We start from the raw sequence: 14,541 nt of genomic DNA on the forward strand, positions 1-14,541 counted from the left end.
GTGAATAAAGCTGAAAATCAGAGCATCTGCATTTTGGTGATGCTCAGAACAACTGGAGTTGTCAGACTGTCCAGCTTTTAACTTGATCAGTGATCAAGTGTCACAATCAGCTTTGTGCGAGCTTTGGTTGCCAAAGCAGGATGGCAGGAGTGAGGACAAGTCTGTAATACTCAGTGAATATAAGCAGATTTTGCTGCTGCTTGCATTCAGCTGCTGCTAACAAGGGCTAAGGTAAGAACTTAAAACTACAAGGGTTTTGGAGTATGCGTAAATCTTTCTTTATTGCAATAAAGCTGGAGTCCAAGCAGTTCCAGAGTGGCGGAATCATGCAAGCAGTGAAAGGCGTCACAAGGGTAATTGATGGTAGCCCAACCAGTCAGGCACCCACGCGTACAGGGATAAAATACTGAATCCTGATTTGTCTTCTGCAATCATGACAAGTGGGAACTGCAGCCAACAACAGCTTTGATGTTTCTTGAAAGAAAATAAAATGCTTTTTAAAAATTAACTTGTTAAATTTGATGAGGAAGTTCAAAAGAATTTGCAATTATTTAGGTTATAGTCTGATCTCTACTTAACTTTAGTTCTCTGCAAAAACTGTCCCGATTTGCAGTGGTGAAATTGTGTTGGGCTTACGTACAGCTTTCAGAAGTTAGCTGTTACATGCCTGTGCAGAGAAACTCCCAAAGAGGTTAAGTGCAGTAGCATGGTGTTTATTAAAAGATCCCCTCCACTCGTGATCTTTGCAGTTACTGGGTTCTTGCTCTGGCAATACCAAGTATATGGAGAAATGGTCAAACAAATGCACAAGAGCTCTGGTTTTGAGTGCTTCACTGCTAATTGAGAAATGCAAAGAAAACGAGGCATTTTTGGTTTATTCAAAAGATACAAAAAACATAACACTACAGCTTAAGGATAAGTGAATAATCCCCTTTGTCAAATGTGCTGAGCATAAAGCCTGCAGTGCAGTTTTATAAAATAGAACACAACTTGGATGTGTGCTTAATGCCACTGTAAGAAGTGATTCCGTTCCTTGAGTCGTCTTCTTTTGGATCTGGCTGGGACATGATAGGAACACATTCAAGTGCCCTTTTCTTCTGTACTCTGTGCAACACGATTCTGTAGACCCCCGTTATGGAGCTGCATGCGTCTCTTCCCCGGTTGTTCTGAATGTGCTGTTCTGTGATTCCCAGATCTTCCAGAATATTTTTCACTTCAATTTCTTCTTCTTTTAGTGTACTGATGTCTGATAAATATTTCGGATCCAGTTTAAATGTCTGTAAAGGTTTGGGGAACTGTATTCCTTGCATCCATTCACTGTTCATAATCAGTTTGACAGAGTATCGCTTGGTTGGCACTGGCTGAAGGACTCCTTTTATCAGTTTCTGGCAATTTTCTGAGAGGCAGGGAGGCAAAGTGTATGTCCCTTCAAGAATGCACTTTTTCAGCTTGCCTACTGTATCTGCCCGGAATGGCATGCTGCCTGTCGTCATGAAGTATAAGAGGATTCCCAGTGCCCAGATGTCTACATAGATGCCGATATAGTTTTCATCTCGGAAGAGTTCAGGAGCGGCGTAAGGAGGAGAGCCACAGAACGTTTTTAAAGTTTCATCTCTTTTACTTATTGTACTGAATCCAAAGTCTCCCACCTTAACACAGGTGTTACTGGCATAGAAGACATTTTCTGCTTTCAGGTCCCGGTGAATGATATTATTGTCATGCTGTGGAAGAAGAGGAAAAGTTGGTATTGGTTTGTTCCCAGGAAAGTTCTCAATGGCTACCTCTAATTGGTTAATTATCCTGAAGGAGAAAGGGAGTTATCTTGAGCAAATTCAGAAACTAGTATTGCAATTGGAAAAATTACAAAACAAATTTAACTTAATTCTCCAAGGATACAAAAACAATTAAGTAGGGGGAGAAGAAGGATGCTGGGATTTTTTTAAGCACAGCACTCTCAGCTTGTTAACTAATAGCAACTATTTTCATGAAGCAAATGTGTGAGGGCAGTGTGACTAATTCTACAAGACTAGACACCTTTCATGTGCAAAATCTGTATTTTTTTAGGGTTCACAGCATCTGTTTTTGCAGTTACTACATGTACCTTACAGATCTAAATGTTTAATTCACCAACTGAACATTATCACAGATAAAGTAAAAAATTTGCTACCATTACATTCTGTCATCTAATGTCCTATGAGGAACTGGTGGGGGCAGGAGAAAAGGACCACAGTACTGGCCTTCACAGTACTTCATGTTGCAGGACAACCAAATTTAGTGGTGTTCTAGTTTTAGAAATCTATAATATGTACACCATAATTTCTACTTTTTTTCCATTGGAAATGCCAGTAGTAGCTACGGACTCAAACTGAATTTGCTCTGCTTAGTCATGACATACCTGTCTTGATTAAGAGTTTGGCTTCATCTTTGGAATAACTAGAAGGAATGGATAAGCACTCTCTGCCTTACCCTTTAGAGTAACATCTTACAGTATCTGGAGGCAATAAAGAAACCCTTTGGCATCTGATTTCCACTTTCATCAGTAACAGCCAGGGATCCTCTGTCCTTGTGGACTGGCAGCAGGGAGGTAGGATTTATGTAGCCTGGATGTGATGACTTGGCAAAAGTGAAATGGGCAGAAGTCTTTGTGTACAAATGAAGAGGTTGGCCAGCCTGACAGAATATGTTTAATTCTAAGAAATAGATGTGGTGTAATTTTGAAATGTAAATTCAGTTCCTGTTGCTGCAGGGTGCCCGTCCTATGGATTAAATGTTGAAGCTAATCCACCACTTAAAGCACGTACAATCATTTCGTCAAAAAACATAAGAAATGCATGCTGTTTATGTAAGCCACGAGTAGTGTGTGATGCAATCTCCAGACGTCTGACCTGGGATCACCCTTGTTTCTGACTTCACCAGAAGCTGTTGGCAAGGAGGACAGGAGCCACTGGAGGGCACCCTGAGCCAGTTTTAACGAATGCTGCTTCTCAGACTTGTAGAACAGTTCTCCGTGTTTTTATTTTTTTGAAGTAGCCGTAATCACTCTGCAAAGTTTAGAGATGTACCGAAATAATGAATTGCTCATTTTCTGCCTTGACAAGATGCTTTCGGCTCTACACAAATAGCATCATCCTAAGCGTATGTACTGAAGACGAGGCAAGAAGTGACTTGTTGGGTGTTAGCCTCATAGATTTGCACCGAGGACCAGGAATTGACTGTCTTTAAGTGACAGATTCACACATTCATTAATAAGCAAGCCGGATGTTTGCAACACCTAACCAGCCTCTCTGGAAGCGGAAGAGTGACTGATCCTATGTTTTTAAACAGGGAGGGAAGAAAGGAAGCTTTGTTCACTGGTGCCCGCAGCACATTAAAGCAAACAGAACACTGGTGCTAGAAGAGTGATTCTACCCACCAGGTGTTTCCAGTCTCCTCCCAAAAGCTGTCAACAGAGAGGCAGTAGCTTGAGGTGGACGTGAAAACCCTCAGATACCTTTAACAGCTCTTCTATAGCTGCTAGAGGTTTTGCTTTTTAGAAATGTGGGCCTGAAATTTTGGGTAACAGTACATCTACTGTTGAAATTCAAAAGAAATATCCACAGAATGAGCTCAGAGTAGTGAGAGGCAGCATGTCTGTGTAAGAGCAACTTACCATGTGCTTCACAGCAGACACAATCTGGGAGAAGATTATTTTACACTCTGTTTCTAGCAGCTTTCCTTCTGTACTGATTTTAGTGAAGAGCTCCCCACCTCCTGCATACTCCATCACCAGGTGCAGTTTTGACAGTGTCTCCACCACTTCATACAGCCTGATGATATTTGGGTGGTGCAGCTTTTCCATGCTGGATATCTCACGAGACAGCAAACGTTGAGTCTTCCTGTCTAGCTTTGTCTTGTCCAAAATCTTAATTGCAACTTTCTCTGAGAAGAAAAACATTTTTTCCATGTTGTTAATGTAATAAGTACAAATGGTAATACCATTTACATACAACGATGCTTGGTTGTAGAAGTGCAATAAAATTTCACCTCATCAGTATAAACTAAGCTGCAGGGGCCTACTAAATCCTGCAATCTTTCACACAATCCCTGCCCCTTTCTGTCTAGGACATGCTACTCGGTGCTGGGGTAACTGAAGGCTGGTGGAGTATTCCAAGGGCTGATCAAATCATCTGTTGCCTTGGTGTGCTTTGCTGTGACAGGCTTATACATGTTTGGAGGTACAGCATCTGCTTTTGGTGTTCACTGCTGGTAGAGAAAGTCTGTGCTTTTGTTGTTAGCTCAGAGCTCCTCAGATGAGCCAGGTACTTGGAGACTAATGGAGGTGTGAAATTTGTGTGCTTTGTTTCTGACCAGAAAGACAAATTTGTGAGGAATTTAGAGGATTTGGCTATTTTATTCTGAGCAATGAAGTCAAGTAAGTTGCAGGGATCCTGTAGAACAGCAAATCTAGCTGGCATATACTGTTCTGGTAATGCAAAGCTGCTGTTAAGTCCTACATGTTTCTGGAAGCCTACATAGTGAAGCCAAAGGCCACGAAACACATATATATATCTGCAGCTGCACCACATCATCAGGGTAAATCAGAGCAGTATGAATAGGTAAATCACAGTTGCCCTTATGTTCCTGCTTCAGCCTGCAGGTTACAGCTTTTGTCTTTACTCTTCTGAACACAGCCGGTATTTGAAGGATTAGTCTGGTTAAAACAGGTTTACAGTGGCTTTGTTAGGACAGCAAAATTAAAATGGATCACAGCAATAAAAACAACTATTTATGCCTGGGAAGAAGGGATTCTTGGTTGTTCGTGTTTTGTTTTGTTTTTTTTTTTTTTTTCCCTCAAGACTATCTTAGTCAAACAATCAGAGATTTCTTTAAAATTAATCACTTTTAATAAATCTTTCAGAAAAAAAACTTCACCTTTGTTTCTAGTAAATGGGAATAAATTAGGAAAAAAGGTATTGTTCTCTTGTTGCTGTAAGAAAAGAGAGAGAAGGCTATTATATTTCTATAGATGCTCAGGTATAAAGGCATGCATGTTTTTACTGAATATTATCAAGTTCTAACTCAAGTTTAGTATTTCAACATATCTAATGGAATGTTAAGGATACTTATGCATGTGTCTGTACAGATCAAGGAAACTCCATGTTTAGTATATTTACATTTTCTTAGTGTGATATACATATATATATATATGTATATAAATTGATCTTCCTACTGAAGTACAGAAGATGCTTGAAGCACATGTGATTCTTGTGGAAGGTGCTGAATTATCCCTTGATGTGCCTGTTTTCAGGAGTCTGTGCTGAGTACAGGGCAGTTATTCTGGTCACACTGCTTCTCTCAGACCTGAGGGAGAGCCCCTCAGGGAAGCAGGTACCTCCTGTGTGGTGTGGAGCTGGGTGAACCAGGAGGAAATGCAGCTACGACAGTGACTGCTGAACTAGTGAAAGACCCTTGTCATGTTCATAGCACATTGATCTCCTAAACCATGAGGAAAGAGCATCAACTTGCAGTAGGTTATATTTGCAAAATTAAATGCTTACAATTCTTACAATCTTAACCATGCAAGTTGGGGACATTTGGGCTTTAAAATAAAATATTCTACGTTAATTTTTTTTTGCCTTCCATTTTGCTCTACTCTTCCTCCTGATAAGTTTTCCTGCTAAGTTTTAAAAGGAAAGAGGAGGGGGAAAAAGATTTTGAACTGAAGAGCCCGATCCTACTCAAACACCACCATAAATCAGGACCAAGCTCCTTTAAATCTACATCATTGCAGTTGCAAATGCATTCCATACAAAGAAACCTGACACCTTCCTTTTCTTTTCCAAACTCTTCCTTTCTGCTTCCAAACAATGCTTGGTTGACAAATCCTCTATTACTCTTGCTTAGCAGCTGTGCTGAACAGGACATTTTTAGCAGGCAGCTTATTTACAAAAATACTTACAAAAAGAGTTGAAAGAGGTTTTGATTGAGTATATGCAGTGTATGAGGTTTGAAAAGTGTTATGTGAAATCTTAGTAACACAAACTAAGAAAAGGTTGGGAAATAGTTTCGGGAAGAAATGGTGTATGTTGTGATGGCAGAAGGACAAAATATACAAACAAAACCAAGTTTAAATTGCTTTAAAAAAGCAAGCTGGGTGCCTGGATATTCCTGCTTTTGCAATTGGTGTCACATTAGACAGACTTCTTACTAGCTATAAATTTTGAATGCTCTTAATTGCTTCTATTCAGCTGTGCTCTCACACTTCTTTTGTCAGGTAGAAGGCATGTAAAATAATATACAGGCCTTAGGAACTTAACAGTCCTTAGCAAGAAAACTCCATGAATTTCTGGAGAAAATCTCTGCCAAAATTCAGGTTAATATAGTGGACAAAGCCCCTGAATAACACAACACACACAGAAACATAAATCAGAAAAGACCTCTAAGAGGCACATCTACACATCTTTTAAGTATCTCCAGTATCACTGATGGTGATTTCATCAGTCACTGTGGAGCCCATTCCAAGGCCTGACCACCCCTGTGGGATAGAAATTTTTCCTAATGTCCAACGTAAACATCAACCTTTCCTGGAACAATTTGAGGCCATTTCCTCTTACTCTGTCCCTTGCTACCTGGGAGAAGAGGCCAAACCCCACCTGGCTACACCCTCCTTTCAGGCAGTTGTAGGTGAGCCTCCTTTCCAGCAAGCTAAACACCCCCAGTTCCCTCAGCTGCTCCTCACAGGATTTTGCTCCCCACCCCAATTCTGTTGACCTTCTCTGGACTCTCCGGCACCTCAAAGTCTCTCTTGTAGTGAAGAGTTCAAAACAAATGAAACACAGGATTTGAGGTGTGGCCTCACCACTGCCCAGCACAGGGGGACAGTCCCTGCCCTGCTCCTGCTGGCCACACCATTGCTGATCCAGGCCAGGCTGCCATTGGCCTTCTTGGCCACCTGGGCACACCCTGGCTCATGTTCAGCTGCTGTCACCAGCAGCCCCAGGGCCTTTTCAGCCACTCTGCCCCAGCCTGTGGCTGCCCTGGGCTGTTGTGACCCAAGGGCAGGACCCAGCACTGGCCTTGCTGAACCTCACACCATTGGCCTCAGCCCATCGATGCAGCCTGTCCAGATCCCTCTGCAGAGCCTTCCTGCCCCCCAGCAGATCAACACTCCCGCCTAATGTGCTGTCACCTGCAAACTTAGTGACATTAATCAGGGTTGTCCCCAGTACTGAGCCCTGCAGAACTCCACTAGTGACTATCCAGATGGATATAACTCCATTCAGCATCACTCCCTGGGTCCAGCTAGCCAGCCAGCTTTTTGTCCATGAAGAGTGCACCTGTCCAAGCCATGGGACATGGCACCCACATCACAGCACCAAAGATTTTTCTGTGTTTTCTAAACAACCAAGACAGCCCTTGTGAGGGAAACAAGGTTCATCATCCAGTATGATCCTGAAGCTTTTTCCTCTCTCTCTCCCTCTCTCTCTCTCTCTTGAAATCATGTGTCCTGCATCAACAGATCACAAGGGCAACAGAAAAGCTCATCTTAATAAAAAACAAAATTGTTTCCTCTTTTGATATACGATGTTACGGGAGGGAGACCATACTAAAACTGGCAGTAACTGAAGAGCTGAGCAGCCCTCTGACATATACACCACCCTCTTCCACAGAGACCAGACCAGCATTAATTATGAAGCCTTTTATTTATACAATCAGATTTTAAAAAAGATACTTGCACTCATTAACACTGTGCAGGAACATCATTTCATTGCCAACGCAACAATATGTATCTACCACAAAAAATGGAATCCTCTTTGGTGATGGTGAGTGTGTATACATGAATGCCTATGTACACATTCCTGTTCTTCTGTCCACCACCATGTAATTTATTGGCACAGATAAACTCACAGGCAGAATGAGTCAGAAAATATTTATCTTTCATTCTTCCTTTCTCATGACAGTTACAAACTTAGCAACAATAAATCAACTCCCTTTCCAGTGAACAATTTAACCAAAAAAGTTACAAACAAACAAAAGAAAAATAATTTGAGAGATTTATTTTGAAAAAGAACCTTTTCCAGAAAAAGAAAAAGTACAATTTTTGTTTTGGTATTTAGTCTGTCCGAGCTTACTGTATTCACTGAAGTTCAAAATTTTTCAATCAGCTCTATTCAGATACTAAAGTAATCTGTTTCCTAAGTAAGTTCAGCAAAGGGTTCATCCAGATCAAATTTCTAACTGCCTTTCATTAGCATTCTTTGTGTTCTCAGGAGCAGCATTTCCTCCAACAGTAAGCACAAAACAGTTACCTCAGGAAGAAAATGAAATATCACAGAAGAGGAAACAACTTGTGGGCCAAGTAGAACAGAGGTGCTTTTCTGAAACAAGCATAACCAAAAACTCGACACCCAGCTAAAGCAATTCTTGGGTGTTGGCAGGCTGAAATGTGAAAAATTAAGTATCACTAGTTCTCCACTTAGATTGCCAGTGCAACAACCACTACACCCGAGGGATAATTGTGAGCTTTCACCCCTCTTAAATCTCAGCTGAAAGAGGTGATTAAAGAAAATAAAAATAGATAACACAGTTTTGGAGTATATCTCGTTCTCTCACCTGTAAGATGATGAAGAGAAGGAGAGCCAATCAAATGGAAAAGTAAAGACTCTTAGAAGAAAAGCAAGATAGTAGTGTACAAAGATACAGAGAAAACTAGTCACCCTGATGGAAAACAACAACAATTTCTGTTATTGTCAGACAAACGCAGAAGAAGAAACAGGACAGCTGATGACAAGTTCTTAGTTATACTTACGACTGAAGTGTCCACTGCAGTTACCTAGCCCTTCAAGTGCTTTCTAGAAGCAGTAGATAGGGTGCTTTGTATAATTAAAACAAGAAAAATAACTGACAATTCAACATAAACACTGTTTTGGCAGTACCAGAGCTTGTTCCCCTGCACCCGTTGCTTCCACACCTACAGCCCCGTCCTAGCTTTTTACAGTAAAGAACAATCAGCAAATGAGTCAGTTTTAAGTGGGCATAGCATTTCTCACCAAAATTGACATGACCAAATAAAATTTTTTGTCCATACTAGTAAAATTTGTGGCGAAACAAAGGAAGCCTTACTGCCTCTGGCTGTAGGCAGGAGCATGCCTAACACACTATCCTGGGCATTCATCACCTGTATCCCTGCAGGCCAGGAGCTGGAGCAGGGAAGAGAGTGGATGGACAGGGCAGGTTATAGGAGGGGAAGACCAATACCACACTTCAAAGTGTGGAGTGTCTGAGCCACAGGATGTGTTAACTTCATGAAGTGCAGTGATGAACTCCAACTGTAATAGCTGCCAGGTAGAGAAATTGTTTCCAGTTTCTTTAAAGCCTAATACAATCCTGAGCATTTATGTGTGCGACCCTATCTATAGATTAACTCAAAAACATTAAAATACACACACACATACACACACACACACACACACACACACACACACACACAAACACTCTCTCTATATGTATATTTAAGGTTCATACAGCATCTTTCTTCCCATAGGAAGCCATTTATATAGGTCACTCAGCATGCAATAGTGCCTACCTTTGGTTAGGGAATGAATTCCAAGCTTCACTTGTGAGAAATTCCCACTTCCTATTTCTCCTCTGACTCGATAGAAGGCAATTCTCTTTCCCAGTGTTAATTCTTTCACCACTTTTTCATTATGAGACATATCTTGCATTAGTCTCTCAAATGGGGTCAGCCTGTGCTGGTTACCCTCTTCATCTCCTTCATGGCACTCTGGGCGCCCATCATCTTCTCCACTTTCCTCGTGATGCCACCTGGAACAGCGGTATTTTCCAAGATTTCCTTCATTCACATATCCTGTTGTCATAGTCTGTAGGGTAATCACTTCCCCATTTAACAAGATGTCCCGATAAGTTTAAATGAAGTAATTCTGTATGAATATGCAATCTTTCACATTATGGACACTGTGACAAATGCAGCAAAAGAAAATAAAATAGAAGCTTAAAGAAAGTCCAAAGACTAGTTTGAAAATTCTTTCAAAAACAAATCTGGCACATCTACATATTGCATGTCCTGTTCAGAGATAATACATCCATTCCTCACTAATAGAGTTAGTGTTTCAGGATCTTCAGCTGCAAGGTAAAAGAGGCTTTGCAATTAAAACTGCAATATTTGTGCAAGAAAGTGGGAATGTGCTCACTGTCTATGCAGTACATTTGACTCAGGCAAAATATTTGACACAAATATTCAGATTTTAGCTTGATCCTTTGAGAACTAACTTGATAGATAAAGGTCAAACAGAAAGCTGATTAACTGCTCTGAATAAATCCAGATACTTCTAACTTATTTTGAACAGCTGACCTTAAGAGCATAGTTCTCCTTGATTCTTGTAAAAGTCCAAAAGCTGACTGTAGGGATTGCCTTTGATTCATTCTTCAGCCTCTGAGCTTGTCACTGTACCTTGGAAATGTCACTGTGTGCGGAAGCCTTGCTGTGAAAAGTACACTGCCCCTCTGTTTCTTTCCCATGGTGTGTTCAACAAAGCAACTGATTCTGCAAGATGACAGGAAAAGCATAAACTGTGCACTAGGCAAAAGAAATGCTGCGCCTCAGTATCCCTGCAGTCACATGGCAGGACAATACAGGATTAAGTAACTGCAATGTCACGTTAACCCTCCTTTATTTAGATGAGCTTTCTTTAATGCCTTGAGCCTTCTCAAAATTTTGCCAGATGTGTGGTGTTCCTGAGCAGACAGATGAAGAAAGTAATTAAAACCTTTACATAACAGCCATACGCTTCACTGAATGACAGCATGACCCATACCATTTCACCAGTTTAACTGGCAACACAGACATAGAAGTACTTACCCTAAATACACAAGCAACCACTTACCTTTAAAGCAGCACACTATTTTTTTTTCTTCTTTACCTTTCTCTTTTAACCTTGAAAGCCAGGAGTTGATCAGCAAGTGCTGATCATGCAGCTGCACGCCTGAGGGTGGGTGAGCTGGGCACAAGAGCTGAGACGGCACAGGCAGTGGCAGCGCTCACCTCCCCTGCTCCCAGCCTGCAGCACACCCGACTGATGGACACGGGAGACACCCAACTCCCAGGACAGATGCACCAGACTGAGGGGGAGTGAATCAGACCAGTAACTCACTGCCTGAAGCTTAGATAGACAGTCACCTAAGGTGCCACACTAGCAGAGGGCATGTGACATTTGCCAGGTGGAGCTGCCCTCTAAACCCCACAATCTTCTTCGTGAGCAAGAGGAAGAGAGGTCAGAGGCACAACCTAAGCACAAAGCTGGTGATGGTTTCATTAAATGGGAACTGGAGTGGCACAGAAGCACTCATCCATTCCTTCGGAGAGGCCAAGTTGACTCACCCATGTTTTGGGACACTGCTCCCTGCCTTGAGACACTGAAGAAATTTTGAAAGTCACTTTACCTCTCTGTGCTGCAGCCATGTTGTGGGCAGACAAACCTGTCCCGGGGTGAAGAAGAAAGCCTGGCTTTCCCTCAGAGTCTGTCACTCTGTCACTTCTCTGAACCAGGGACACTTCTTACTGTGTGTGCTGCAAACTTAATGGCTGATGCAGTTTGTAACTGGAACAGAGGGAGAATTTACTACATCCATAATGCCTCTGTTAACTCTTTTTGGCTTATTCATGTTTGAAGAAAAGAGCCCTTTTCATTGTTGACAGAAACTGAAAATAATAAATACATCATTGTATTATTCTCTGGAGCTAAATAGAGTGAAACCCCTGACAAACACTGTATGTGTACATACAGCTAATGGCCAAATCCTGATATTGTTATTAGGGAAGAGACCAAGTGACAAATGAGAAAACCCTTCAGTGCTCTCCCACCAAGCCACTCTTTCTTAGCACTAAATGTTCCCCTTAATTTTATTATTTTATACCTCAGAAGAAAAAATCTATGTGAAAGGACACCCCATCCCCATGCAAACTGAAAATCCCAAACCCCACACCTTACACTCTGTTTTTCCTCCATTTGGGAGAAGGACAATTTCTTTCAGGAGTGTCTGACCCACAGGTTTTCTGCTTTAACCTGTTTCACATCACAATTGTATTTGAGGTAATAAAAACTCTTTATATGAAACTTGACTGTATTTCACAGTTTTATGGTGTATGACACTCTAGCAGAGCAGGGCTTTTGGAAGCCACTTTGCTGTAAAGTGCCACAGTGATTCAGAGGCAGAATTCTGGCCCCACTCTGCCCTTTGATCTTGAGAACAGCAGCACAGGTTGTCCACATGAAACCTCCATGAGCAGTGTCAGGCATGCCATGTACAAACTGTAAAATATTATTTAACCACGTGTCTTTTCCTGGACAGTGACATCCTCACTACCAAAGAATATCTGTAACTTATGGGTATAACCTCCAGAGTGGCAGATATGGACAATTCTGCTCCTGCAAAAGAAGAAACACAGAACTACCACCATCTTCTGCAAAAATTATCAGTGCCCTTGCAGTTAATTGGCTGTACAGAAAAGGCTGACTGTGTAACAAGAAGGGTTTCCTTCAAACAGACTTGTGTAGACAAGCCCCTCCTGAATACATTCCATCAAGTCACAGAAGGCAGCTAGCCCAGTCCATGTGGATCACAGAGACAAACCATATGGGAATGCCACGAACTTGTGGGGACAGAGGAGTCAAGAGAAAGGCAAAACTGCATTGAGGCATCAGCACATGGCTCTTCCTGAATTTGGTCCTGCAGAATTTTTCCTGGGGCTCAACGTGCTGTTTTTAGAGCACAGCCTACCATTAATCTCCCTTTCAGGCTTGACATGTAACTGTCAACCCTGCAACCTCCTGGCACTTGGCCAGCTGGCTAGCTTTCCCGTCTTTTGAGATGAGCTATTTCAGTATCCCTGGTGTTAGCAGTATATATGCCGTCTATTTATGGCCTACATTCCTTCCCGTAATCAAACCCAGCAAAATCTATCCTGATATCATACAAAAGGGCACTGACTGTAAAAGAAAATAATTCTAAGAGAGAAGGGAAAAACAAGGAAATCAGGAGTGATCCAAATACAACGAAGGACCAATGATTTTTTTTTTTTTTCCTCCAGTCTGGCTGACTGGTGACCAGAAGAGCTTCAGAAAAATTTATCAGACCAAATAATCACTTTAAAAACCAAAATAAGCAAGCAAAAGAAAACCAAAATGAAAAGCAAACCACTATAAAAAGCATCAGAAAGCATCAGAAGACCGTTAATGAATGTATCAATCCTTTAAGATCTAACATTGTTGTTGTTTGACCTTGTTTTTTAAACTGACATTCTCCTCCTATTCCAAGAAGTGCTAAGTACCCTCAGGCTTCAGCTACAGGCTCAGTTTAAACCCTGTATCACAACTCTAAGGAAGTTCAGAATGACTGTAAAAAAAAATTAAACCAAGAAAGAGATCACTGGGTATAGATAATTTGGTTCCTAAAATCCCATCTTGACAGATAGATAAAAAGTGACCTGGTTTTAAGAAGCTTTGAATGGAGCATATGAAAGCACAGAAGCAGCTAGACCAGTGCTCTCTAATAGCACTGGTCTCTGTGTTTTGCAAATTGGGCTCTTTCATTATAACTGTCTTTCATAGAGGCAAAAATCCACTCAGCTTTGAGAGCTGAAACTTCTGCAGTTCCTATTAGAGTAAATGTGAAGGAAGTTACACTGGAGGGTCTCCTACTCAAACTGTCAGAGTGGTTTTAATGAGGATGTCACTGGATATTACAACTCATTCACTATAGTTACCTTTTCACCCCCTCTGCTGTCTAGTCTGAGGAGATGGGGATTTTTAAGGTATTTCCCTAGGATAGGGGATTAGTTAATTTTTTTAAATTCCCTTGAAGAACAGCATGTCTCCTGCTTAGCAGATTATATGCACCATGTGCCAGCTCTGGATCAAAACTGAATTTAAAGTATCGGGGATTTTTTTAAACTCATCTGCTAGAAAAATATCAACCCCATTTTTTGAGTCACAGCTTTGACTGTTCAGTTGCAAGAAAACACCAACAAGCTACTATACTCCTGTGTATAGAAGACCTATCTTTCAGAAAAGATTAGAGGCCAGCAGAACAGTCCTGCAAGACCTGTAGCACAGACCACAGGTGACACAAAAGCTCTGCTCTGCAGACAGACACCACAGGGAAAGTAATAGCTCAACTTCTGTGCTTAGGCTCATGTAATATTGAGTACATGGCTGCCGTGGCCAAAGGAAGTCAACATTTGTTGACTTTTGTCCTGAGCACATTTCTGATTTACACAAGAAGCACTCTCAGTCTTATTTCTGTGAATGCCAGAAAACAGAATGACTATGTAAAATACACCCCAGAACTTCACATGAATTGTTTAAAAACCCCCTCCAAAACCAACTATGCAAAATACAAAATACTGCATGGTTACAGGCTGAACAGAGACCTCTATATTCCCAGCTCATGTAGGAGAAAATACTAATAGGGCACTGACCATGGAGAACCTCCAGAAACTACTTTCTCTCTCTGCCCAGGTCCACATGTCACCCACTTCCATAC

At 41.4% G+C, this 14,541-nt stretch overlaps 1 protein-coding gene across 1 annotated transcript; it reads right to left on the bottom strand.

The window, feature by feature from the left end:
- Positions 1-857: 857 nt before the first annotated feature.
- Positions 858-9,916, bottom strand: NIM1K (NIM1 serine/threonine protein kinase). The gene is made up of 3 exons (XM_054002714.1): positions 9,566-9,916; positions 3,650-3,918; positions 858-1,721 (listed from the first exon to the last, which is right to left on the bottom strand). Exons 1-3 carry the CDS (start codon positions 9,855-9,857, stop codon positions 972-974), a joined length of 1,311 nt encoding a protein of 436 aa, XP_053858689.1. The 5' UTR covers positions 9,858-9,916; the 3' UTR covers positions 858-971.
- Between the last annotated feature and the right edge of the window lie 4,625 nt (positions 9,917-14,541).

This window comes from Vidua macroura, chromosome Z (genome assembly GCF_024509145.1).
Source record: "Vidua macroura isolate BioBank_ID:100142 chromosome Z, ASM2450914v1, whole genome shotgun sequence".
Taxonomy (NCBI): Eukaryota; Metazoa; Chordata; class Aves; order Passeriformes; family Viduidae; genus Vidua; species Vidua macroura.